The sequence below is a fragment of the Hypanus sabinus genome, unplaced genomic scaffold, assembly GCF_030144855.1.
Source record: "Hypanus sabinus isolate sHypSab1 unplaced genomic scaffold, sHypSab1.hap1 scaffold_62, whole genome shotgun sequence".
NCBI lineage: Eukaryota > Metazoa > Chordata > Chondrichthyes > Myliobatiformes > Dasyatidae > Hypanus > Hypanus sabinus.
In genome coordinates, this window is record NW_026781476.1 from 1349497 (window position 1) to 1373369 (window position 23873).

The 23873-nt window shown below is 44.5% G+C and overlaps 2 protein-coding genes across 3 annotated transcripts; both read left to right on the top strand.

Annotated features, from left to right (window-relative positions):
• The first annotated feature begins 5518 nt into the window (after nucleotides 1-5518).
• On the top strand, nucleotides 5519-11496 carry LOC132389640 (NACHT, LRR and PYD domains-containing protein 12-like). 2 transcript variants are annotated; one of them, XM_059962167.1, is made up of 5 exons: nucleotides 5519-5566; nucleotides 5852-6018; nucleotides 6926-7097; nucleotides 7196-7261; nucleotides 10475-11496. In XM_059962167.1, exons 2-5 carry the CDS (start codon nucleotides 5944-5946, stop codon nucleotides 11494-11496), a joined length of 1335 nt encoding a protein of 444 aa, XP_059818150.1. In that variant the 5' UTR covers nucleotides 5519-5566; nucleotides 5852-5943. The 2 variants fall into 2 exon arrangements, with proteins under 2 accessions (XP_059818150.1, XP_059818149.1); XM_059962166.1 differs by lacking the exon at nucleotides 5519-5566 and having other exon boundaries at nucleotides 5798-6018.
• On the top strand, nucleotides 11408-23738 carry LOC132389644 (NACHT, LRR and PYD domains-containing protein 12-like). Its single transcript, XM_059962172.1, has 5 exons — nucleotides 11408-12213; nucleotides 17324-17410; nucleotides 21839-22009; nucleotides 22165-22332; nucleotides 22495-23738. The coding sequence occupies exons 1-5, from the start codon at nucleotides 11537-11539 to the stop codon at nucleotides 22580-22582; spliced, it is 1191 nt and encodes a 396-aa protein (XP_059818155.1). The 5' UTR covers nucleotides 11408-11536; the 3' UTR covers nucleotides 22583-23738.
• Nucleotides 23739-23873: the final 135 nt, after the last annotated feature.

Consider the following 23873-nt stretch of genomic DNA (forward strand, 5'->3'; position numbering starts at 1 on the left):
TTTCGGACTGTTCTGTTTTTTTTTTAATTTTTATTGAGTTTTCAAATGATTACAGAAAGAAAAAAAATATCTACCCTTCCCCCTCCCCTTAATCCCTCCCCCTAACATCCCTATAGAAGAAAATAAAAAGAAGAAAAAAGAAAGAAAGAAAGAAAGAAAGAAAGAAAGAAAGAAAGAAAGAAAGAAAGAAAGAAAGAAAGAAAGAAAGAAAGAAAGAAAGAAAGAAAGAAAGAAAGAAAGAAAGAAAGAAAGAAAGAAAGAAAGAAAGAAAGAAAGAAAGAAAGAAAGAAAGAAAGAAAGAAAGAAAGAAAGAAAGAAAGAAAGAAAGAAAGAAAGAAAGAAAGAAAGAAAGAATGCCTGTATATCGGAAGATCCCCACATGCTCCATGGAATTCATAATAACTTTAGTATATATATTTATTTCTTTCCCCAAATAACCAATTATTTTATCTTCGGAGCACCTATATATTTAATCCTGTCTTTTGTAAATAAGGGCGCCAAATTTTCAAAAATGTTTCATATTTATCTCTTAAATTATAAGTAATTTTTTCAAGTGGAATACAGCTGGAAATTTCATTCTTCCAACGATCTATACTTAAGTATGAATCTGATTTCCAAGTAACTACAATAGACTTTTTGGCTACTGCCAGTGCAATTTTTATGAATTCTTTCTGATATTTATTCAATTTGGGTTTCGGTTTTATCCCTTCAATATCGCCGAATAAAAATAATATCGGGTTATGTGGAAGTTGTGTTCCAATAATTTGTTCCAGTTAAACTCTGAAATTTGTCCAAAAAGGTTGAATTTTAGAACAAGACTAAGTAGAATGTAAAAAAGTACCAATTTCTTGGTTACATCGGAAACACTGATCAGATAAATTTGGTTTTAATTTATTTATTTTTTGTGGTGTAATATATAATTGATGTAAAAATTATATTGCACTAATCTTAACCAGACATTTATTGTATTTGTCATACTATCAAGTCATAGTCTTGACCAATTTGTTTCTTAATTTTTAATATTCAATTCAATTTCCCATTTTTGTCTTGACTTATGAATTCCTTGTTTAATTGCCTGTTTTTGAATCAAACTATACATGCAAGAAATAATTTGTTTAGTTTTTCCTTTTTGAATTAAAGTTTCTATTTCATTATATTTTGGCAATAACATTGTTTGACCAAATTTTTCTCTTAAATAAGCCCTTAATTGGAACTAACAAAAGTGTTGATTGATATTTTATATTTATTCTTTAATTGATCAAATGACATTAATATACCTCCTTCAAAACAATCTCCTATATATCTAATCCCTTTCTGAAACCAATTATATAAAAGTTGATTATCCATTGTAAAAGGAATGTCTATTTTGAATTAAAGATCTCTTTGCTAATAAAGAGTTCTTTATCTCATCATCAACATTTATCTTATTCCAGAAATCAATCAAAGGTTTTAATACAGGAGATTCTTTCTTTTCCTGTATGCATTTAGATTCCCATTTATATATAAAATCTTCTTGTGTATTTTCTCCTATTTTATCTAGTTCTATTCTAATCCATGCCGGTCTATCTTTCTCAAAAAAAGATGCAATATATCTAAATTGATTTGCTTTATAATAATTCTAAAAATTTGGAAGTTGTAACCCTCCTAGATCAAATTTCCACGTCAATTTTTCCAACGATATTCTTGACATCGTACCTTTCCAAAGGAACTTCCTCACATATTTATTTAACTCTTGAAAAAACTTCTAGGGTAATTGTATTGGCAGTGATTAGAATGAGTATTGTAATCTAGTGAACAGATTCATTTTTATGGTATTTACTGTACCTACTAATGTTATTGGTAATATCATCCATTTATCAAGATCTTCTTGAATTTTTTTTCAATGATGGTAAATAATTTAATTTATATAAGTTCTTTATATCATTATCAACTCTTATACCTAAATATTTTATACCATTTATCGGCCAACTAAATTGAGTTATTAATCGACATTGACTATAATCTCCTTTAGTAAGAGGTAAAATTTCACTTTTATCCCAATTCAGTTTGTGGCCTGATATTTTCCCATACTCTTGAATCTAGAGGATAATTGATGCAACGAGTACAATGGGTTTGTTAAAACAGAACATCATCAGCAAATAAGTTAATCTTGTATTCCTCCTGGTTAACTCTGAAACCCTTCTGGGTCCATTCTAGTTAATTCAGCTAATGGTTCTATCTCCAACACAAATAAAGCAGGTGATAATGGACAACCTTGCCTAGTTGACCTTGTTAACTGAAATGGTGTTGAAATTTGACCATTTGTCACTACTTTAGCTTTGGGATTAGTATTTAAGGTTTTAATCCATTTTATAAAGGATACTCCTAATCCATATTTTTTCCAATACCTTAAATAAAAAATCCCATTCCAATCTATCAAATGCTTTTTCTGCATCTAAAGCAACTGCCACACTCATTTCCTCCCTCTTTTGAGCCAAATGAATTACGCTAAATAACTGAGTTACGTTATCTGCTGATTGTCTATTTTTAATAAATCCTGTTTGATCATTGTGTATTAATTTTGGTAAGTATTTAGATAATCTGTTAGATAAGATCTTTGCTATTATTTTATAGTCAGTCTTTAACGAAGAAATAGGTCTATATGATGATGGCTTTAAAAGATCTCTATCTTTTTTTGGCAATACTATTAAAATAGCTGTCGAAAAAGATTCTGGAAGTTTACGCATTCTTCCCGCTTGGTGTATTATCTCCATAAAAGGAGGAATTAATAAATCTTTAAACTTTTTATAAAATTCAGGTGGAAAACCATCTTCTCCTGGGGATTTATTACTTTGAAATGATCGTTGAGCTTCTTCGACCTCTTTTAATGTAAAAGGTATATCTAATCCCTTCTGTTCTTCCGAATTCAATTTTGGAAGAGTTATTAAAAGTTTCATTAATTTCCAAAGGTTTATAAGTAATTTTATTTACTCTTGTTCGAATTGCATTTATCGTTTTAGAAGTCTGGTGTGTTTTTCACTGCCAAGCAAGAACCTTATGTGATCTTTCACCTAGTTCATAATATCTCTGTTTACTTCTCATAATTGCTTTTTCTGTTCGATATATCTGAAGCGTATTATATTGTAACTTCTTATTAACAAGTTGTCTTCGTTTTTCTTCTGTCATATATCTTTGAGATTCTTTTTCTAATTTTGTAAACTCTTTTTCCAATTGATCTATTTCTATCATATATTCCTTCTTAATTTTATTAGTATGTTATTATCTGACCTCTCAAATATGCCTTCATTGCTTCCCACAATATAAATTTATCATCAACTGAATGTGAATTTGTATCTAAAAAAAACTGAATCTGCTTTTTCATAAAATCACAAAAATCTTTATGTTTTAGTAATATAGAATTAAATCTCCATCTATAAATTGATTCCTCTATCATTATCATTGTCATTATCAATGATCTGACAATATTCTTGCTTTATATTCCATGTTTTTCACTCTATCTTGAATATTCGTTAATAGGATGTCTATTTGAATAAAATGAATAATCTCTTACTTTTCTGTTAATTCTCCATATATCAATCTTTCATCAATGATAAAGTTAATTTTGCGACAACCTTTGTTGATCTATCTAAAACTGGATCTAGACAAAAGTTAAAATCTCCACCTATTAATATTTTGTCATGCATTAACCAAATTCAAACAGACGTATAAATTTTACATCATTTTCATGTGGTGCATAAATATTCATAAGAGTCCATAGATCTGAAAAAAATTGACAATGTATAATTAAATATCTCCCCGCTGAATCAATTAATACATTTTGTATTTTAATTGGTAAATTTTTATTAACCAAAATTGCAACTCTTCTCCCCTATGAGTTAAATGAAGCTGCAATAACATTTCCAACCCAATCTCTTTTTAATTTCTGATGTTCTTTCTCTATTAAGTGTGTTTCTTGTAAAAAAATGTATATCTATTTTCATTTTTTTAATGTGTGTTAAGATTCTTTTTCTGTTCACAGGTCCATTAAGCCCATTAACATTAAAACTTTGAAAATTTAGTAAATTAGTCATTATTTTTAATTGGGATACTCCAATCTATCATAATACCTAATCTTTCAACTTTCGTGGTACCTTGGGGAATCTTTTTAAACATTCTCCATGTTGCTATGTGTGCCCCACCGATCATCCAGGCAAAAAAAGATAGAAGAAAAATAGATTATAAAGAAAAAAAACAAAATACCCCTCTACTAATGTTTTGGATAAAAAAGAACACAACATTACCCCTATCTGTTGTACAGGTCATGGCAATCGCCATGATTACACACGTGAATCCCGTAGCAATCGATCCAAAGCTCCTCCAGCTCCCCCGCGACATAGAAAAGTATATTTATGAGAAGAAAAAAAAAGAAAAAATGCTACTCGCAATTAATATTTCTTAAATTTTGCCTTTCGCCCCCTGTATCATCCTTAAATGTCCATCAATTCCATTCACTGTCTCTGTATCCATGTTTAATCCTTTACGCTTGGAAATATCTGTGTAGTTAGCGAATAACGAGGAGTTTTCGTGCGAATTCCTCCGCTTCTCGATAATCAGTAAAAAATCTTTTTCCATCCTCCAACAAAATTATCAGTGTTGCTGGGTGACGCATTATGAATTTATAACCCTTTTCCCATAAAGCTTTTTTCACTGGGTTAAATTCCTTCTTTCTCTTCAAAAGGTTATAACTTATATCAGGATAGAAAAGAACTGCTTTCCCTTCTATCACCAATGTCCCTTTACTCTTTCTGGCACATCGGGCAGTCACCTTCAGGATCTTTTCTTTATCTTGGTATCTTAAGCATTTTATCAAAATTGATCGCAGATTTTGATCAGCTTGAGGTCTTGAACTTAAGGCTCTATGAGCCCTTTCAAGTTCAATTAGAGTTTCTTCTTCAATTTCCAAGTTTTCAGGGATCCATTTTTCAAAAAAATTTATTGGATCTTCTCCTTCTATATCTTCTTTAAGTCTAACAATCTTAGTATTGTTTCGTCTGCTAAAATTTTCTAGCTTATCCACATTTTCCAACAATTGTTTTCTTTCTGATGTCCAGGCAGAGATATTATCTTCCGTTTTATTCATTCTTTCAACCATGTCTTCTGTTGTGGCTTCCAAGTCTATAATTCTCTTTCCATTTTTTACTGTCTTTTTATCATTTTATCAAACATAATCTCCATATTTATCTTTTTTTGATTTCTTTTAATGCGTTTATTTTTTTCTAATTCACGCATTATTTGCATCAAAGTTTTTTCTATATTTCCAGAAAAACTTTTACCTCCATCTTCGTCTGATTTATCCAGAGAATCTGAATCTGCCGCAGATTCACTTTCACTTCTGGTTTCAATCGTAACAGGGATTTGTAGTTCAGGTTGCTCGCGTTTGCGCAGTTCTTGTTGGTATTTTTCTTTGGAAATGGTCGATGTTGCCTTAGTTTCCTGTTCTGTATCACCGCAGGTGAAATGTACCTGAGCCCGTGGTTCTCTGGCAGCAGCAGCCCTTGATTCTGTTCCAACTTGCCTTGTCTTCACGGTAGTAGTTTGCTTTATCTTCTGTTTGTGAGACACAGTTTGAAACAATGCGGAGTAGTTTATAAGTAACTTTTAGAAAGTATTTACTAACTTTTCTTCACGTAAACATTAATTTACTGATTTTTTATGGGAGAGCTGGTTTCCCGCGTCTCGATCCTACGTCATCACGTGTTCCCCCCCCCCCTCCCCCGGACTGTGTTTTGTTGTGATCTTTAGGTTCCAGAGAGAATGTTACCACCCAGTATGGTGTTGAAATTTCTTTAATGCTCCTAATTTTCCTTCACAGGTCCAAGCTCAGTGATCACCGAGCTCCTGTCAAGCTGGAACGATTTCCAGCTGCTGCAGTTGACGGATATCTACCAGGACAGGCTGGAGCAGATGATGGAAGGTGGGGTGCACGGAGTGAGCCTGGCGTTAACGGCCGAGAATCAGTTCAGCGGAGAGGAACATCGGGTGAGTGGGAGGGAGAACGGGTTTGAATTTTCACACATCACAGGACTGATGGGTGTCGGAACTCTCACTCACTGGATAATAAAGCATTAAAACAAATCAGAAATAAATATATATAATTCTTAAAAATGTGAATCTCAAGCGATGATTGAAAAAGTTGTAAATACTCCTGCTGGTGGCTCAATGTTCAGAGTGAGGAGAGTAGGCAACAGTTAAATGATGTTGCAATAAACGAGCTTAAATGGAAATACGGTAGAAATTTTTATTCCGAGAAGAGTGTACAGTGTGACGGCAGGATTCAGTGAGAACCGGGGCATTATTACTGGATGCCACAGGAGCTCGAGTGTGTTCTGTTCTGGCTGGAGATCATTCTGTGACAATCCGTAACTGCAAACAGTGTGGATTGGGGAATACTACCATGTTGTAATGTGTAATCACTGAATAAACCTCCACTGGAAAAGGCAAAGCAAAGGCATCAGGTGTCAGCCGGAAATCCGCTGTCATGTTGGGCACTGGTGGACTGAGGAAATGAATAACATTATCTTTTCTGCAACTTCTCCTGTGACTGCTCACTGTTATAAAAACCCTCCTGACTTCTTTCCTCATCTGTCATTGTCATTTTCTGATTTTGTTTTGCACGGTCAAATCTGGTGAGGAATTATTTCTGGATTTGGAGCCACATTAACGAAGCGGTCACAGACCAGCCAGGATCTCATTGACTGGTAGACCAGGTTCATGGTGAATGTCCCTCCGTGTGCTCTACACTCAGAATGTACAGTCCATGTCCAGACAGGATCAGCACCCATCCGGGTGACTGGTCAGTGTGATCCCGTTACAGAGCACATCATTTACTTCTCATTCTCTGTGTGAATCTGTAAGTCCCCAGTACGTTCACTGTTACTCTTCACAGAAAATCTCTGATCTCGCTGATAAGGGAGAGCGGGTGGACAGTTCTAAACTCCTCCTGAGGCTGGTGATGGAGAAAGGCTCCCGCGCCCGGAGGTTGATGTGGGAAACCTTTGTCAAAATGCGGATTGGCGTCCCAAATTTGGACAAAATACTGAAGGAAATACAGATATATGGTGAGATAATATCAGAGATTAATTTAAATTTGGATTTAATACAGCACACTTTAAAATTTTACAAAAATGATTTCCTCAATTTGTTTAAATTCAAACAGGTTGTGATCCTTCCCATCGACCAATTTCCACTCAACTTTTACTAAAGGTTCTCAGTGAGCTGAAAGGTAAGTGAACGTGCATTGAACATTGAAGAGTATAACACAGGAACAGGCCATTAGGCAAATAATATTGTGCTGAATCAGCTAAGAAATAAATCAAACAAACCTGAAGACTAATCTCTCCTTCCTTCACCATGTCCACATGCTTCCATCTTCCTTACACCCATGTGACTGTCCAAAAGTCCTTTAAAAGCTTCTAATAATTTGCCTCGACCATCTTACCAGGCAGTGCGTTCCAGGCAGCCACGATTGTCTGATTTAAAAAATAAGCTATCCTTCACATCCCCCTTCATTCTACACCCTCTCACCTTCAATATATTCCCTCTGGTAATAGACATTTCAACCGTGGGAAACCGATTCTCTCTGTCCACTCTATCCAAGCCTCTCGTAATCTTGTGAACCTGTGTCAGAGCTCCTCTCAGCCTCCGATGAACCAGAGCAAACAACTTAATTTCATCCAGCCTCTCATGGTAGCAGATGCCTTCTAAACCAGGCAGCATCCCGGTAAACCTCTTCTGCTCCCTCTCTTAAGCCACAACATCCCTCCGGTAGTGGGGCGATCGGAACGGTACGCAATGACCCAGATGAGGCTGAAGCAAATTTCATTAAGTTGAAACTTGACCTCTGTTTCCACCAACGGTTGTAATTTGCGTCGGGCAGTTCAGTTGTTGAGCCAAAAAGATCTGACCAGGTAAATGTTGGCACTGTGACAGAGAACACAGTGAGACACAGGGAAACGTGTTTGCTAGAGGGAGAGTTTTCACAAGACATTTGGAGGAAAGAGGCAGAGAGCTGGCGAGTTTGAGGAAAGTGGTCACACCGCTCTGAGTCCGGCAACTACAGATCCCCACCGGAGTCTGAGTGGAGAAGGGCGATCTGGAGAATGGAAAAATAATCTTATATTTCTTCACACCAAAAAGTCAAAACCTTCTGTTGCCAGGCACTGCCCCCTCCTGAACAGACTCATCCTGAACCATTTTCTGAACTCCCCCAGTTCCCGCAGATTATCTTTTCTTAGAGTTGGGTGTCCACTGAAGTTCCAGTCACAGAATAGTAATAATAGCATCACTTTAATTAGAAAAGCAGGTAACATCACAACTGGTCTGTTCAACCACAGAGCAGCTCTTACCAGAAATACAAGGAATCTTGGCCAGAACCCTGGTTCCGTCTCTCTAATTTAAAATAACAAATCCCAAAGATGATAATTTAAATATGGGAGCAGAGACAGACGAATCAGGAAGTTTACAAACTACTCACGTTTCTGGGACCTCTGTAAATATTGCTCCAGTCCACACTCGGTCAATGAAACCCCTCAGTTAACCTGAAAACGGGTTTAGTAAATTGCTAAAAGCTTGATCATCATTGTCCTTCATCCTGTTTGCAGAGGGAACAGACAAGACAGAGAAATTCCCAAACCCATTTCTGAATATGAAACTGATACACTCCCTGATTATTGAAGAACACCTTTTCTGCCACTGTCACATTCTGTAAAGTGAATATGTCCAGGATCAGTGTTTTCCTACACTCCCTATCACAGCCCAACACATTGAATAGTCACCCCACACACTCCTGACAGCGTCCTGTCACACTGTGAGAAACCACACAACGCTGGCAGGGTCCTGACACACAGTGAGACCACACACAACTCTGAGAGGCTCCTGAAACACTTTGAGACACCACACGCCCCTGACAGGGTCCTGACACACTGTGAGACACCACACACCCCTGACAGGGTCCTGACACACTGTGAGACCCCATACGCACCTGACAGGTTCCTGACACACTGTGAGACCCCACACACTCCTGACAAGGTCCTGACACACTGTGAGACTCCACACACCACTGACAGGGTCCTGACACACTGTGAGACCCCACACACCCCTGACAGGGTCCTGGCACACTGTCAGACGCGACACTCCCCTGACAGGTTCGTGATACACCATGAGATGCCACACACAGCTGATAGGGTCCTGATACTCTGGAATTTAGAAGGATGCGAGGGGTTCTGATTGAAACATATAAGATTTTTAAGGGATTGTACACACTAGATGCAGGAAGCATGGTCCTGATGTTGGGGGAGTCCAGAACAAGAGGCCACAGCTAACAATAAGGGGTAGGCCATTTAGAACGGAATTCAGGAAAAACCTTTACACCCAGGGAGTTGTGGATCTATGGAATGCTCTGCTTCAGAAGGCAGTGGAGACCAATTCTCTGGATACATTCAGGAATGAGTTAGATAGAGCACTTAAAGATTGCGGAGTCAAGGGATATGGGGAGAAGGCAGGAACGGGGTACTGTTTGTGGATGATCAGCCATGATCACATTGAAAGGCGGTGCTGGCTCGAAGGGTCCAATGGCCTACTCCTGCACCTATTGTCGAATATCAATTGACAAACCGTGAGACACCACACACTCCTGGCAGGATCCTGACAAACTGTGAGACACAACACATGCCGGTTGGGGCACAGACAACCTTTATGACCCCACACGCCCTTGACAGTGTCCTGATACACTGCGGGACCCCATATGCCCCTGACAGGATACTGACACACTGTTAGACCCCACACAAACCTGGCAGGTTCCTGACACACTGTGGGACCCCACACACCTGATATGTTCCTGACACACTGTGAGACCCCACACACCTGACATTTTCCTGACACACTGTGCTCTCCCCATACATCCCTGGCAGAGGCCGGACACAGTGCATAACCCCACACACCCCGACAGGTTTCAAACACAGTTTGAGATCCCACGCACCCCCCCCCACCCACCCACAGTTCATGTTCTGATCAGCAAATCTGCTGCTTTGTATTTTGATTCAGTGATGGTGGGAGGGGAGGGTGAGCTGTGATTCCCCGATCTGTTCCTTTGACAGAATGCCCACCACCTTCTTCTCTATCTCCATACGCCACATCAACACAAGGGATTAAAAGATACTTCCTTAGGAGCGATGATATCTGTGGCAGTAGTGAGATGTTGTCCAGTATGGGACAGTTGGGGGTCAGTAAACTACCAGGGAAATACTCACCTTCACAGCACAGTTAATGTGGAAATGTGATGATCTGGTGTTTATCTGGACCAGACCTCTCTGTCCAGTCAGCGGTCTGTTAATTTAATTTACTTTACTGTACGAACAACCATTATGCAATAGCTGTGAGCTAACTCTTGTGTGCTTAAATACTGAGTTCTGAGCTGAGGCATCTGTTCCCATGGAAGATGTTCAACAGAAACACAAGGAGACTCTGCGGGCACAAACTGAAACACTGAGAGTGAACACGATCCTGATGAGGGAGAAGGTGAAAGTTTTCCAGCTGGTTGATCGATACGCTGAGCTCACGGTCATTTCTACTGTTCGAGATCGGACACTGGTGGAACATGAGCTGCTGGCAAGAGGCAGAGACCACGAGGAGTGGAGAGAGAAACATCTCTGCGGAGAGCTGGAAAAAGTCCGGACTGATCAGTTGTTCCAGAACAGCTTTTCCCAGAGTAAATCCAAATCTGGGAGTTCTGCAGCAGTGGCTGGAGTCGCGGGGATCGGGAAAACAACAATGGTACAAAAGATTGTTTATGACTGGGCCACGGGGAAAATATACCAACAGTTCCAATTTGTCTTCAGTTTCAAATTCCGGGATTTAAACTCCATTAACTGTCGAATAAACCTGAAGGAACTGATTCTGGGTCAGTATCCTTACTTTGGGAATATCCTGAGAGAGGTCTGGAAGATCCCAGAGGGATCGCTGTTTATATTTGATGGTTTGGATGAATTCAATGACCAAATTAATTTTTCTGACAGTCGGAGAGACACGGAAACTCGGTACACATGCACAGATCCTGAATTCAAGTGCAAGGTGTCTGACATTGTGTACGGTTTAATCCAGCACAAGCTGCTCCCAGGGTGTTCAGTGCTGGTGACCACCCGTCCCGCTGCGTTACATTTATTGGAAAAGGCTGAGATCAGTACCGAAGCTGAAATCCTGGGATTTTCTGGTGAGGAACGGAAGGAATATTTTATCAGACATTTCGAAGATCAGATGGTGGCAGAAGCTGTTTTCAAACACGTGAAGGAGAACGAGATCCTGTACACCATGAGCTACAACCCCTTCCTACTGCTGGATCCTCGCTCTGGCACTGGGCCCCTTCTTCACACAAATCGACAGGGACCAGCAGCGAGTTCCCAAGACCATCACCCAACTGTACTCCTACTATATTTGCAATATCCTGAAAAACCACGGCCGTGAGATTGAGAACCCCCGTGAAGTTTTACTCAGGGTTGGTCAGATGGCCTACAGAGGAGTGTCCGAGAGGAAGATTGTGTTTACAGGTGGAGATTTGATCAACTACAATCTGCAGCCTTCCCAGTTCCTGTCCGGGTTCCTGATGGAGCTTTTGGAGAGAGAGGATTCTGCCCGGAGCGTGGTGTACACATTCCCACACCTCAACATCCAAGAGTTTGTAGCTGCAGTCGCACAATTCCTGATGCCAGATGGCAGAGATATTATGAAACTCCTCACTGAAGCCCACTGCGTGAAGGATGGACGGTTTGAGGTATTTCTCCGTTTTGTTGCTGGTCTCTCCTCCCCAATGACAACTCGGGGCCTGGAGGAGTTTCTTGGTCCATTTCCTCATCAAACAACCTGCCAGGTGATTGACTGGGTGAAGGAGGAGGTTAAACGCCGGAGTGGAAACACAGAGAGTGAAGCTGGTAAAAGGAGCCTCCTGAACACATTGCACTACCTGTTTGAGTCTCAGAATAGTGGCCTGGCTCAGGCCGCACTGGGATCTGCGGAAACACTTTCATTCAGTGGAATGACACTGACCCCGATTGACTGCGCGGTCCTGTCTCATGTCATCGGACTCTGTGATACAATAAAACACCTCGACCTGGAGAACTGCCACATTCAGTGTGAAGGAATCCAACGGCTGGGACCCGGGCTGCACAAGTGCCAGGAGTTGAGGTAACTTGATTTATCTCCCATTCTGAAGTGTGAAACTGTTCCATTGTGTTGTTTCAATGTAAAGGGATTTGGGTTAAACTGTACTAAATCAGATTGTGAAGAATTGTGACAAATGCCCAGGGGATCGGTCAGTAATTCCCCAAGGACGGGAGGGTTCTGTGGATCCTTGTGAAGGGATGTTGGAGACTTCATCAGATCTGTGAACAACGGCCATTGGTTTAATGGTAGTAAATCACAGGAATGGCCGTGTTTCTCGCTGCCTGTGACACGTCCATTGACAATGTTCCTTCTCACTGTGACTGACACCCAGACCAGCACTGACTGCAGCAGGTGGGTCAGAGATTCACACCCCCTTCCGGGTGAGGGACAAGAGACCGTCAGCAGACTGTCCCAGTGAGAAGGAAAGAAATACCATTGTGAGATTGTCCTCCCACTGCCCTTCCCCGTGTGTGACTTTGCTCACTTCCAGATACGCAAAGAGCGAGGGCGCATCTCCTCAGGGCCTCTGACCCAACACACACGTAAAAAAAATTTCTGCATCCTCTCGTCTTATAGTATTATCATTTACCCTTAGAATCCTCCTGTGGGACTTCTCATCCCAATCTCCCTTCCATTCTTTGGAATCTCGCCCCCATCCCCATTCCTCCCGTGGGCTCTCTATTACTCTTTACTCATCCTCCTGTGGGGTGCCTTTTCCACAAACCCCCCCCCCCCGTTCCTCTGAGAGCTCTCTTCCCTATCTCCCTTTCATCCTGTGGGATCTCTCTTCCCCATCCCCCTTCCTCCTTTGGGATCTCTCATCAACATAGAATCATAAAATCATAGAACACTACAGCACAGAAAACAAGCCATTCGGTCCTTCTAGTCTGTACCAAAACCTTATTCCACTAGTCCCATTGACCTGCACCCAGTCCATAACCCTCCGGTCCTCTCCCATCCATGTATCTATCCAATTTATTCTTAAAGCTGAAGAGTGAGTCCACATTTTCTACATGAGATGGCAGCTCATTCCACACTCTCACCACCCTCTGAGTGAAGAGTTTCCACCTAAACATTTCCCCTTTCTCCCTGAAGCCGTCCTCCTGTAATTTATCTCTCATAATCTATGTGGAAAGAGCCTAGTCGCATTTACCCTGTCTATACCCCTCAGAGTTTTGTAAACATCTTTGAAATCTCCCCCCATTCTTCTGCGCTCCAGGGAATAAAGTCCTAACCTGTTCAATCTTTCCCTGTAACTCAACTCCTGAAGACCCGGCAACATCCTAGTAAATCTTCTCTGCACTCTTTCAATCTTACTGATATCCTTCCTATAGTTCAGTGACCAGAACTGCACACAATACTCCATATTGGACTTCACCAATGTCTTATACAATCTCACCGTAATATTCCAACTCCTATACTCAATACTTTGATTTATGAATGCCAGGATGCCAAAAGCCTTCTTTACAACCCTGTCTCCCTGTGATGCCACTTACAGGGAATTATGTATCTGAACCCCCAACTCCCTTTGTTCCTCCGCTCTCTTCAATGCCCTACTGTTTATCGGGTATGTCGTACCTTGATTTGTCCTTCCAAAATGGAACACCTCACACTTGTCTGCATTAAATTCCATCTGCCATTTTCTGGCCCATTCTTCCAGTTGGTCCAGGTCCCTCTGGAAGCTTTGAAAGCCTCCCTCGCTGTCCACAACGCCTCTATTTTAGTGTTATCCACAAACCTGCTGATCCAATTTATCACATTATCATCCAGATCATTGATACAGACAACAAACAACAATGGTCCCAGCACAGATCCCTGATACACACCACTAGTCACAGGCCTCCAGTCTGAGAAGCAATCATCCACTACCACTCTCTGTCTTCTCCCACACAGCCAATTCGAATCCAGTTTACACCCTCTCCATGGATATCTAGTGTCTGGACCTTTAGAACTAACCTCTCATGTGGGACCTTGTCAGAGGCCTTACAAAAGTCAATGTAGACAACATCCACAGCCTTTCCTTCATATGCATTCTTGGTAACCTCCTCGAAAAACACTACAGGATTCATTAAACATGATCTACCACACACAAAGCCATGCTGACTATCTTTTATCAGCCCTTGTCTGTCCAAATCCTTGTGTATCCGATCTCTCAGAACACCTTCTGATAATTTACCTGCTACTGATGTCAGGCTCACTGGCCTGTAATTACCTGGTGTACTTTTGGAGCCCTTTTCAAACAGCGGAACTACATGAGCTACCCTCCAATCCTCCGGCACCGCACCCCTGGCTGAGGACATTTTAAATATTTCTGCCAGGGCCCCTGCAATTTCTACACTAGTCTGTCTCAAGGTCCGAGAAAATATCATGTCAGGCCCGGGTGATTAATCTACCTTTATTCACGGTAAGGAAGCAAGCAGCTTCTCCTCTTTAATCTCTATATGTCCCATGACACTACTGTTTGTCTCCCTTAATTCCATATCTGCTATGCCAGTTTCCTGAGTAAACACTGACGCAAAAAAACTGTTTAAGATCTCCCCCATCTTGTGAGGCTCCACACATAGACGACCACTCTGATCTTCTAGGGGACCAATTTTGTTCTTTACTATCCTTTTACTCTTAATATACTTGTAGAAACCCTTCGGGTTTACCTTCACATTATCTGCCAAAGCAACCTCATGTCTTTTTGCCTTCCTGATTTCCTTCTTTAGAATTCGCTTACATTTTCTATACTCTTCAAGTACCTCATTTGTCCCTTGTTGCCTATACCTGCTAAACACCTACTTAACCAGATCACCAATATCCCTTGAAAACCAAGGTTCGCTATGCCTGTTAACTTTGCCTTTAATCCTGGCAGGAACATGCAAACTCTGCACTCTCAAAATTTCACCCTTGAAGGCGTTCCACTTACGGAACACATCCTTGCCAGAAAACAACTTATCCCAATCCACTCTTCCCAGATCCTCTCTCATTTCCACAAAATTGGCCCTTCTCCAATTCAGAACATTAACTGGCGGACCAGTCCTATCCTTATCCATAATTATCTTGAAACTAATGACATTATGGTCACTGGACCCAAATTGTTCACCTACACATACTTCTGTCACGTGACCTGTTTGGTTCCACAATAGGAGATCAGGTATTGCACCCTCTCTCATTGGTACCTCAATATATTGATTTAGAAAACTTTCCTGAAAACATTTGACAAACTCCACACCATCTAACCCTTTCTTAGAGTGGGCGTCCCCGTCAATATGTGGAAAGTTAAAATCCCCTACGATTACAACTTTCTGTTTCTTACATCGGTCTGCTAACTCTCTACAGATTTGCTCCTCCAATTCTCTCTGACTATTGGACGGTCTATAATACATCCCTATTATTGTGGTCACATCTTTCCCGTTCCTCAGCTCCACCCATATGGCCTCTATAGACGAGCCCTCCGGGCTGTCCCGTCTACACACAGCTGTGATATTCTCCCTGACTGGTAATGCCACTCCTCCCCGTTTCATCCCTACCCCTATCACATCTGAAACAATGGAAACTCAGAACATGAAACTGCCAGTCCTGCCCCTCCTGCAAACCAAGTCTTACTAATAGCAATAATGTCGAAATCATCGTGTGCCCTAAACTCATCTGCCTTACCTACAATACTCCTTGCATTGAAATAGATGCACCTGAGAACATTTCTATCACGTACAAAACTTTGATATCTGTTTATGCAAGAAGTCCTCGCTTGACCCTTATGCTCCTCCACCTCACTATCTGCTCTAACACTCTGGTTCCCCTCCCCCTGCAACCTTGTTTAAAATCCCCGGAGCAGAACTTGCTAACCTACCAACAAGGATGTTAGTCCCCTCCAGTTCAGGTACAAACTGTCCAATTCAAACAGGCCCCACCTACCCTGGAAGAAATCCCAATTGTCCAGAAACATGAACCCTTCCCTCATGCACCATCCCCTCAGCCACGTATTTAGCTGCATTATCTTCCTATTTCTAGCCTCACTAGCACATGGCATGGGTAGCAATCTTCCTGTGAGATCTCACTTTCCCATCCCCCTTTCATCCTCTGGGCTCTCTGTTTCCACCCCCACTTCCTTCCAACTGTTGGATCTCTCCTCAGCATCCCCCTTCCTCCAATGGGATCTCTCCTACTTATCCCCCAACCTCCTGTATGATCTCGCTTCCCCACCCACTTCCTCCTGTCTCGTCTCTCGTCCCCATGCCTGATCATCCTATGGGATCTCTTCTCCCCAATCCCCTTCCTCCTGCGGGATCTCTCTTCCCCATCATCCTTCCTTCTGTGGGATCTCACTTTCCCATTCCCTTCCTCCTGTGGGATCTCTCCTCCTCATCCTCCTTCCTCCTGTAGGATCTCTCCTCCCCATCCCCCTTCCTCCTGTGGGATCTCTTCCCCAACCCCCTTCCTCCTGTGGGATCTCTCCTCCTCATCCCCCTTCCTCCTGTGGGATCTCTTCCCCATCCTCCTGTGGGATCTCTCTCCCCCATCCTCCTATGGGACCTCTTCTCTCCATCCACTACTTCCTGCGGGATCTCGCTTCCCCATCCCCCTTCCTCCTCTGGGATCTCTCCTCCCCACCCCCCTTCCTCCTGTGGGATCTCTCTTCCCCATCCTCCTTCCTCCTGTGGGATCTCTTCCCCAACCCCCTTCCTCCTGTGGGATCTCTCTTCCCCATCCCTCTTCCTCCTGTGGGATCTATTCCCCAACCCCCTTCCTCCTATGGGATCTCTCTTCCCCATCCCCCTTCCTCCTGTGGGATCTCTTCCCCATCCCCCTTCCTCCTGTGGGATCTCTCTTTCCCATCCCTTTAGCTTGGGTGGGTCTATTTCGCTGTGTCCCATTGACATTTCTGCAATTCGGTCAGAAACACTTTTCTCTCCATTGGGGAATGGGACAGAATATGTGGAGTTAACAGGGTCACACCGACAGACAAAATTACCGACATTCGGTGAATATGCTGGAGCTGGGCAGTGAGGGACATTGACAGTGATGGGAACTCCGATCAGAGTTTTACTGAAGAGTTTAATGTTTCCTGAAATACCCGAGTGAGAGAAATTCCCTCAGACCCACGGTTTGAATCACTTTGTTCATCAATCTGTCTGTTTGTGTTTAGACTTGGGCAGAATGAACTGGGAGATACAGGAGTGAAACTGGTGTCTGCGGCTCTGAGGAACCCGGAGTGTAAAATACAGACACTGTGGTAAGTACCAGACTGTGGGAGATTGTGTTTACAGTCTCTGGGTGTCTGACACTGAACATTAATATGATCAGTAGAAATAAAGAAACATAGAAAACCTACAGCACAATACAGGCCCTTCGGTCCACAAAGCTGTGCCGAACATGTCACTACCTTAGAATTTCCTCGGTTTTACCCATAGCCCTCTATATTTCTGAGCTCCATGCAGCCATCCTGGAGTTTAAAGATCCGATCGTTTCCGCCTCCACCACCGCCGCCAGCAGCCCATTCCACGCACTCACCACTCTCTGTGTAAAAAAACTCACCCCTGACCTCTCCTCTGTACCTACTTCCAAGCACCTTAAAGCTATGCCCTCTCATGCTAGCCATTTCAGCACGAGAGGAAAAGCCTCTGACTATCCACATGATCAATGCCTTTCATTGTCTTGTACAGCTCTATCAAATTACCTCTCATCCTCCGTCACTCCAAGAGAAAAGGCCGAGTTCACTCAACCTATTCTCATAAGGCATGCTCCCCAATCCAGGCAAAATCTTTCTAAATCTCCTCTGCACCATTTCTATGTTTTCCATGTCCTTCCTATAGTGAGGCAACCAGAATTGAGCACAGTACTCCAAGTGAGGTCTGATCAGGGTCCTGTATAGCTGCAACATATAACCATATAACAATAACAGCACAGAAACAGGACATCTCGGCCCTTGTAGTCCGTGCTGAACGCTTACTCTCACCTAGTCTCACCGTGCTGCACTCAGCCCATAACCCTCCATTACTTTCCTGTCCACTTACCTATCCAATTTTGCTTTAAATGACAATACCGAACCTGCCTATATCGCTTCTACTGGAAGCTCATTCCACACAGCTACCACTCTCTGAGTAAAGAAATTCCCCCTCGTGTTATCCTTAAACTTTTGCCCCCTAACTCTCAACTCATGTCCGCTTGTTTGAATCTCCTCTACTCTCAACGGAAAAAGCCTATCCACGTAAACTCGATCTATCCCCGTCATAACCTCTCAACTCTTAAACATTACCTCTCGACTCTTAAACTCAATCCCATGACTGAAGGCCAATTCATCGTACGCCTTCTTAACTACAGAGTCAAACGGCATAGCAGCATTGAGTGTCCTATGTACTCGGACCCCAAAAATTCTCTGATCCTTCAAACAGCTAAGTCTTACCATTAATACTATATTCTGCCATCATATTAGACTTACCAAAATGAACTATTTCACGCTTATCTGGATTGAATTCCATCTGCCACTTCTCAGCCCAGATTTGCACATCTCACTTTCTGCTTTTGGGTCCCTGCTCCAATTCCCCTATTCCTGTGACCTCCGTCTTTCTCATCTCTCCTCCCCATCCCCCTTCCTTCCATGGGATTTCTCTTCCCCATCCCCCTTCCTCCTGTGGGATCTCTCTTCCTCATCCCATTCCTCCTTTGGGATCTCACCACCCTATTCCTCTCTGGGATCTCTCTTCCCCATCCCCCTTCCTCCTGAGGGATCTCTCTTCCACAACCCCCTTCCTCCTGTGGTATCTCTCTTCCCCAATTCCCTTCCTCCTGTGGTATCTCTCTTCCCCATCCCCCTTCCTCCTGTGGGATCTCTCTTCCCCAACCCCCTTCCTCCTGTGGGATCTCTCTTACACATCATCCTTCCTCCTGTGGGATCTCTCTTCCCTATCCCCCTTCCTCCTGTGGGATCTCTCTTCCCAATCCCCCTTCCTCCTGTGGGATCTCCTCCCCATCCCCCTTCCTCCTGTGGGATCTCTCCTCCCCATCCCCCTTCCTCCTGTGGGATCTCTCCCCCATCCCCCATCCTCCTGCGGGATCTCACCCCCAATCCCCCATCCTCCTGTGGGATCTCTCCTCCCCATCCCCTTCTTCCTGCGGGATCTCTCTTCCCCATCCCCTTCCTCCTGTGGGATCTCTCCTCCCCATCCCCCTTCCTCCTGTGGGATCTCTCTTCCCCATCCCCCTTCCTCCTGTGGGATCTCTCTTCTATGTCCCCTTCCTCCTGTGGGATCTCTCTTCCGCATCCCCCTTCCTCCTGTGGGATCTCCTCACCATCCCCCTTCCTCCTGTGGGATCTCTCCTTCCCATCCCCCTTCTTCCTGTGGGATCTCTCCTTCCCATCCCCCTTCCTCCTGTGGGATCTCTCTTCCCCATCCCCCTTCCTCCTGTGGGATCTCTCTTCCCCATCCCTTTTCCTCCTGTGGAATCTCCTACCCATCCCCCTTCCTCCTGTGGGATCTCTCTTCCCCATCCCCCTTCCTCCTGTGGGATCTCTTCTCCCCATCCCCCTTCCTCCTGTGGGATCTTTCTTCCCCATCCCCCTTCCTCCTCTGGGATCTCTCTTCCCCATCCCCCTTCCTCCTCTGGGATCTCTCTTCCCCATCCCTCTTCCTCCTGTGGGATCTCTCTTCCCCATCCCCGTTCCTCCTGTGGGATCTCTCTTCCCCATCCCCCTTCCTCCTGTGGGATCTCTTCTCCCCATCCCCCTTCCTCCTGTGGGATCTCTCTTCCCCTTCCCCCTTCCTCCTGTGGAATCTCCTACCCATCCCCCTTCCTCCTGTGGGATCTCTCTTCCCCATCCCCCTTCCTCCTGTGGGATCTCTTCTCCCCATTCCCCTTCCTCCTGTGGGATCTCTCTTCCCCATCCCCCTTCCTCCTGTGGGATCTCTCTTCCCCATCCCCGAATCTCCAAGATGCTCTCCCACTGAGAGACCTGACACCTGGCCAGTTTCATTTCCCAAAACCAGATCAAGTACAGCCTCCCCTCTGGTAGGCTTATCTACATATTGTGTCAACAACAAACTCCACCCCATCTACACCCCTCACTCTAGGGAGATGCCAATCAATAACTGGGAAATTAAAATCTCACACCTCAACAACCCTGTTATTGTTACTCCTTTCCAGAATCTGTCTCCCTATCTGCTCCTCGATGTCCCTGTTACTGTTGGATGGTCGATACAAAACACCCAGTAGAGTTATTGACCCCTTCCTGGTCCTAACTTCCACCCACAGAGACTCACTCAGACACAGACAATCATTTATTTTATTCATCATACTCCTTGCATTAAAATAGACACATCTCAAACCATCGGACTGAGTGCCTCCCTTCTCTATCACCTGCGTATCCTCCCTTTCGCACTGTCTCCAAATTCTCTCTATTTGTGAGCCGACCTTCCTCTCCTCCATCACATCAATTTGGTTCCCTCCCCCCAGCAATTCTAGTTTAAACTCTCCCCAGTAGCCTTAGCAAACCTTGCGGCCAGGATATTGGTCCCCCGGGATTCAAGTGCAACCCATCATTTTTGTGCAGGTCACACCTGCTCCAAAAGAGGTCCCAATGATCCAGAATCCCTGCCCCCGCCCAATTCCCCAGTCACGCGTTTATTCTCCACCTCATCTCAATCTTATTCTCACTGTCACGTGGCACAGGCAGTAATTCCGAGATCACTACCTTTCAGGTCCTGCTTCTCAACTTCCTTCCTAACTCCCTGTAATCTGTTTTCAGGACCTCTTCCCTTTTCCTACCTATGTCACTGGTACCAATATGTACCATGATCTCTGGCTGTTCTCCCACCCACTGCACGATATCTTGGACATGATCAGGAACATCCCGGACCCTGGCACCTGGGAGGCAAACTACCATCCGAGTTTCTTTGCTGTGTCCACAGGATCGTCTGTCTGACCCCCTAACTATAGTCCCCTATCTCTGCTGCCTCCCTCTTCCTTTCCTCACCCTTCTGAGCCACAGGGCCAGACTCTGTGCCAGAGACACTGACACTGATGTTCCCCAACCCCTAGGCCACCCACTCCGGCAGTACTCGAAAAGGAGTACTTATTGTCAAGGGGTACAACCACAGGGGTACTCTCTAGTACCTGCTTCTTGCCCTTCCCTCCTGACTGTGACCCAGTTCCTCAGTCTCCCGTGGCCCCGGTGTGACCACCTGCCTGTAACTCCTCTCTATCACCTCCTCACCCTCCCTGACCAGACGAAGGTCATCGAGCTGCATCTCCAGTTCCCTAACTCGGTCCATAAGGAGCTGCAGCTCTACACACCCGGTGCAGATGTTGCCGTCCAGGAGGCTGAGAGTCTCCAGGATCTCCCACATCTGACAGCGAGCACAGAAACCCAGCCTCACACACATACTCTCTGTCTGTATTGTAAACAGATAACCTACCTCGCCTCGACCCTTTATCACCGAAGCCCCGTTGAGCCAAAGCCTTCCTACTCTGTCTCCCGCTCCTCTGACGCTCACTCTGTAAATCTGTCTTTCTTTTAAACTCTTCTCGCTGTTCTCACTGGCCGACTTGCGCAGTCGTGCTGAAGAAAAAAATCAGTAATTGTGTTACTGATAAACACTGGGGATTTGTACCGTCTCCTGTCTCTCTGTGTCCTTCACCCTCACTGACTCTCTCTCATCTCCAGGCTGAACCGTGTCGGTCTCACAGATTCTGGTGCCGAGGATCTCGTCTCCGCTCTCAGTACAAACCCATCACTGACAGAGCTGTACCTGAGTAATAATAAACTGGGAGATTCAGGAGTGAAACTGGTGTCTGAGGCTCTGAGGATCCCAGAGTGTAAAATACAGAAACTGGGGTAAGTACCAGACTGTGGGAGATTGTGTTTACAGTCACTGGGTGTCTGACACTGAACATTAATGTGATCAGTAATTGTGTTACTGATAAACACTGGGGATTTGTACCATCTCCTGTCTCTCTGTGTCCTTCACCCTCACTCTCTCTCATCTCCAGGCTGAACAATGTCGGTCTCACAGATTCTGGGGCCGAGGATCTCGCCTCCGCTCTCAGTACAAACCCATCACTGACTTGGCTGGGCCTGGGTGAAAACTCGCTGATAGACCTATCTGTCCCCGGTCTCCGCCGCCTCATACTGACCCTCCCGAGTCTGGAGTGGATCTGGTGAGTGTTTGTGTTAATGTTCAATGTGATAAAATATCAGCGGATCCGCGGGTTTTCTGGTGATATTTGTCTGTGAGTGTTGTTGAAACATTAACCCCGGTCCCGTTACTGACACTGTTGTGTGATCTGTTTATTTCATCTTTATTCTCCCATCTGTTTCAGGCTGTGGGGGAATCGGTTCAGTGAGACCGGGAGGAAGGAACTGGAGTCTCTGGAGGAAATCAGACCCGGACTGAGAGTGATCCTGTGAACATCTGAATGTGTGAACATTCCCGCCCGAGGGGAATCGGATCAGTGAGACCGGGAGGAAGGAATTGAGATCTCTGGAGGAACCCAGACCCGGACTGAGTGTGAACATCCCCGCCCGCGGTATGGGGACATTTGGCCGACTCCCCGCCCTCCCCCTTAACTCCCGCCCTTACCTTTAACGGCCGCGGGCCGGGGCTGATTCCCAACGGTTTTAACGGAACCAGCTCGGGCCTCGCGTTGTGTGCGTCGCTCGGAACGGTCCCGCAGTGACTTGTTTCCGACTGTTGTCCGGCGTGGCAGCTTCCGCCGGAAGTGCGTGTTCGAGACACTCCCACGTGACACCCCGGGGAATTACCCGGACAGGAAGAGCCCGGGGTCCGGGGCTCAGTCTGGGACACCGGTGTCCCGGGGTGGGTGCGATAATCCCGGGAGAGAATCCTTTTGCCCCCTTTGCTGAGGACGGTGCATTCGGCAGCCTGGCCGAGATAATGATGTTAAATTGACAAATCCCTCGGCAGTGACCCTGGATCTGCAGCGATCTCGGACACGGCCCTGAAGTGTGAATTTATAATCATCGGTTCCCCGATGCAGAGTGACGGTGAGAAACGGGACTGATTATTCAAACTGTTACCGTTGTCGCCGGACAGTTAATTGTGTCTAACTGTGAGTGAGTCGGGAGCAGCTTATTTATTCCCGCACGTCAGCAGCTCACACATTGTTTAATTTACATTTGTCACAGAAATCAATAAACCTCTGTAACTTCCTGTCCTGGTGCCAGACTCGAGCTTTATTTGAGCTTTTCTGCTGCCCTCACACCCTGTGCACTGCAACAGAGGGTCGGAGCTCCTCACACTGACACAGTAGCGTCTCAGCTCCAGGCTGAGGGAGGTCGGACTGGCGGAGTCTGGGTGTCCAGGATCTCATCTCCAACCAACCCCCTTCCTGGCTGGCTAACTAACTAACTGACCTCCTCCTGTCCCCTGCAACCAGTTATAATGGACAATTGTATCAGACTTGCGTCCACTGATGTCCCAGCTCCCTCCGCACCGTCCCATCACACACTCCCAGGGTCAGACACAGAGTGAAGCTCCCTCCACACCGTCCCATCACACACTCCCGGGGTCAGACACTTTGTGAATCTCCCTCCGCACCGTCCCATCACACACTCTCGAGGTCCACGCGCACACCACACACACACACACACACAGACACACACACACAGTAGATGATGGTGAAAGCGACGGAGAGAAGTAAGTGGAACGGCGGGGAGCGATGCAGGGTGCATGGAGGGC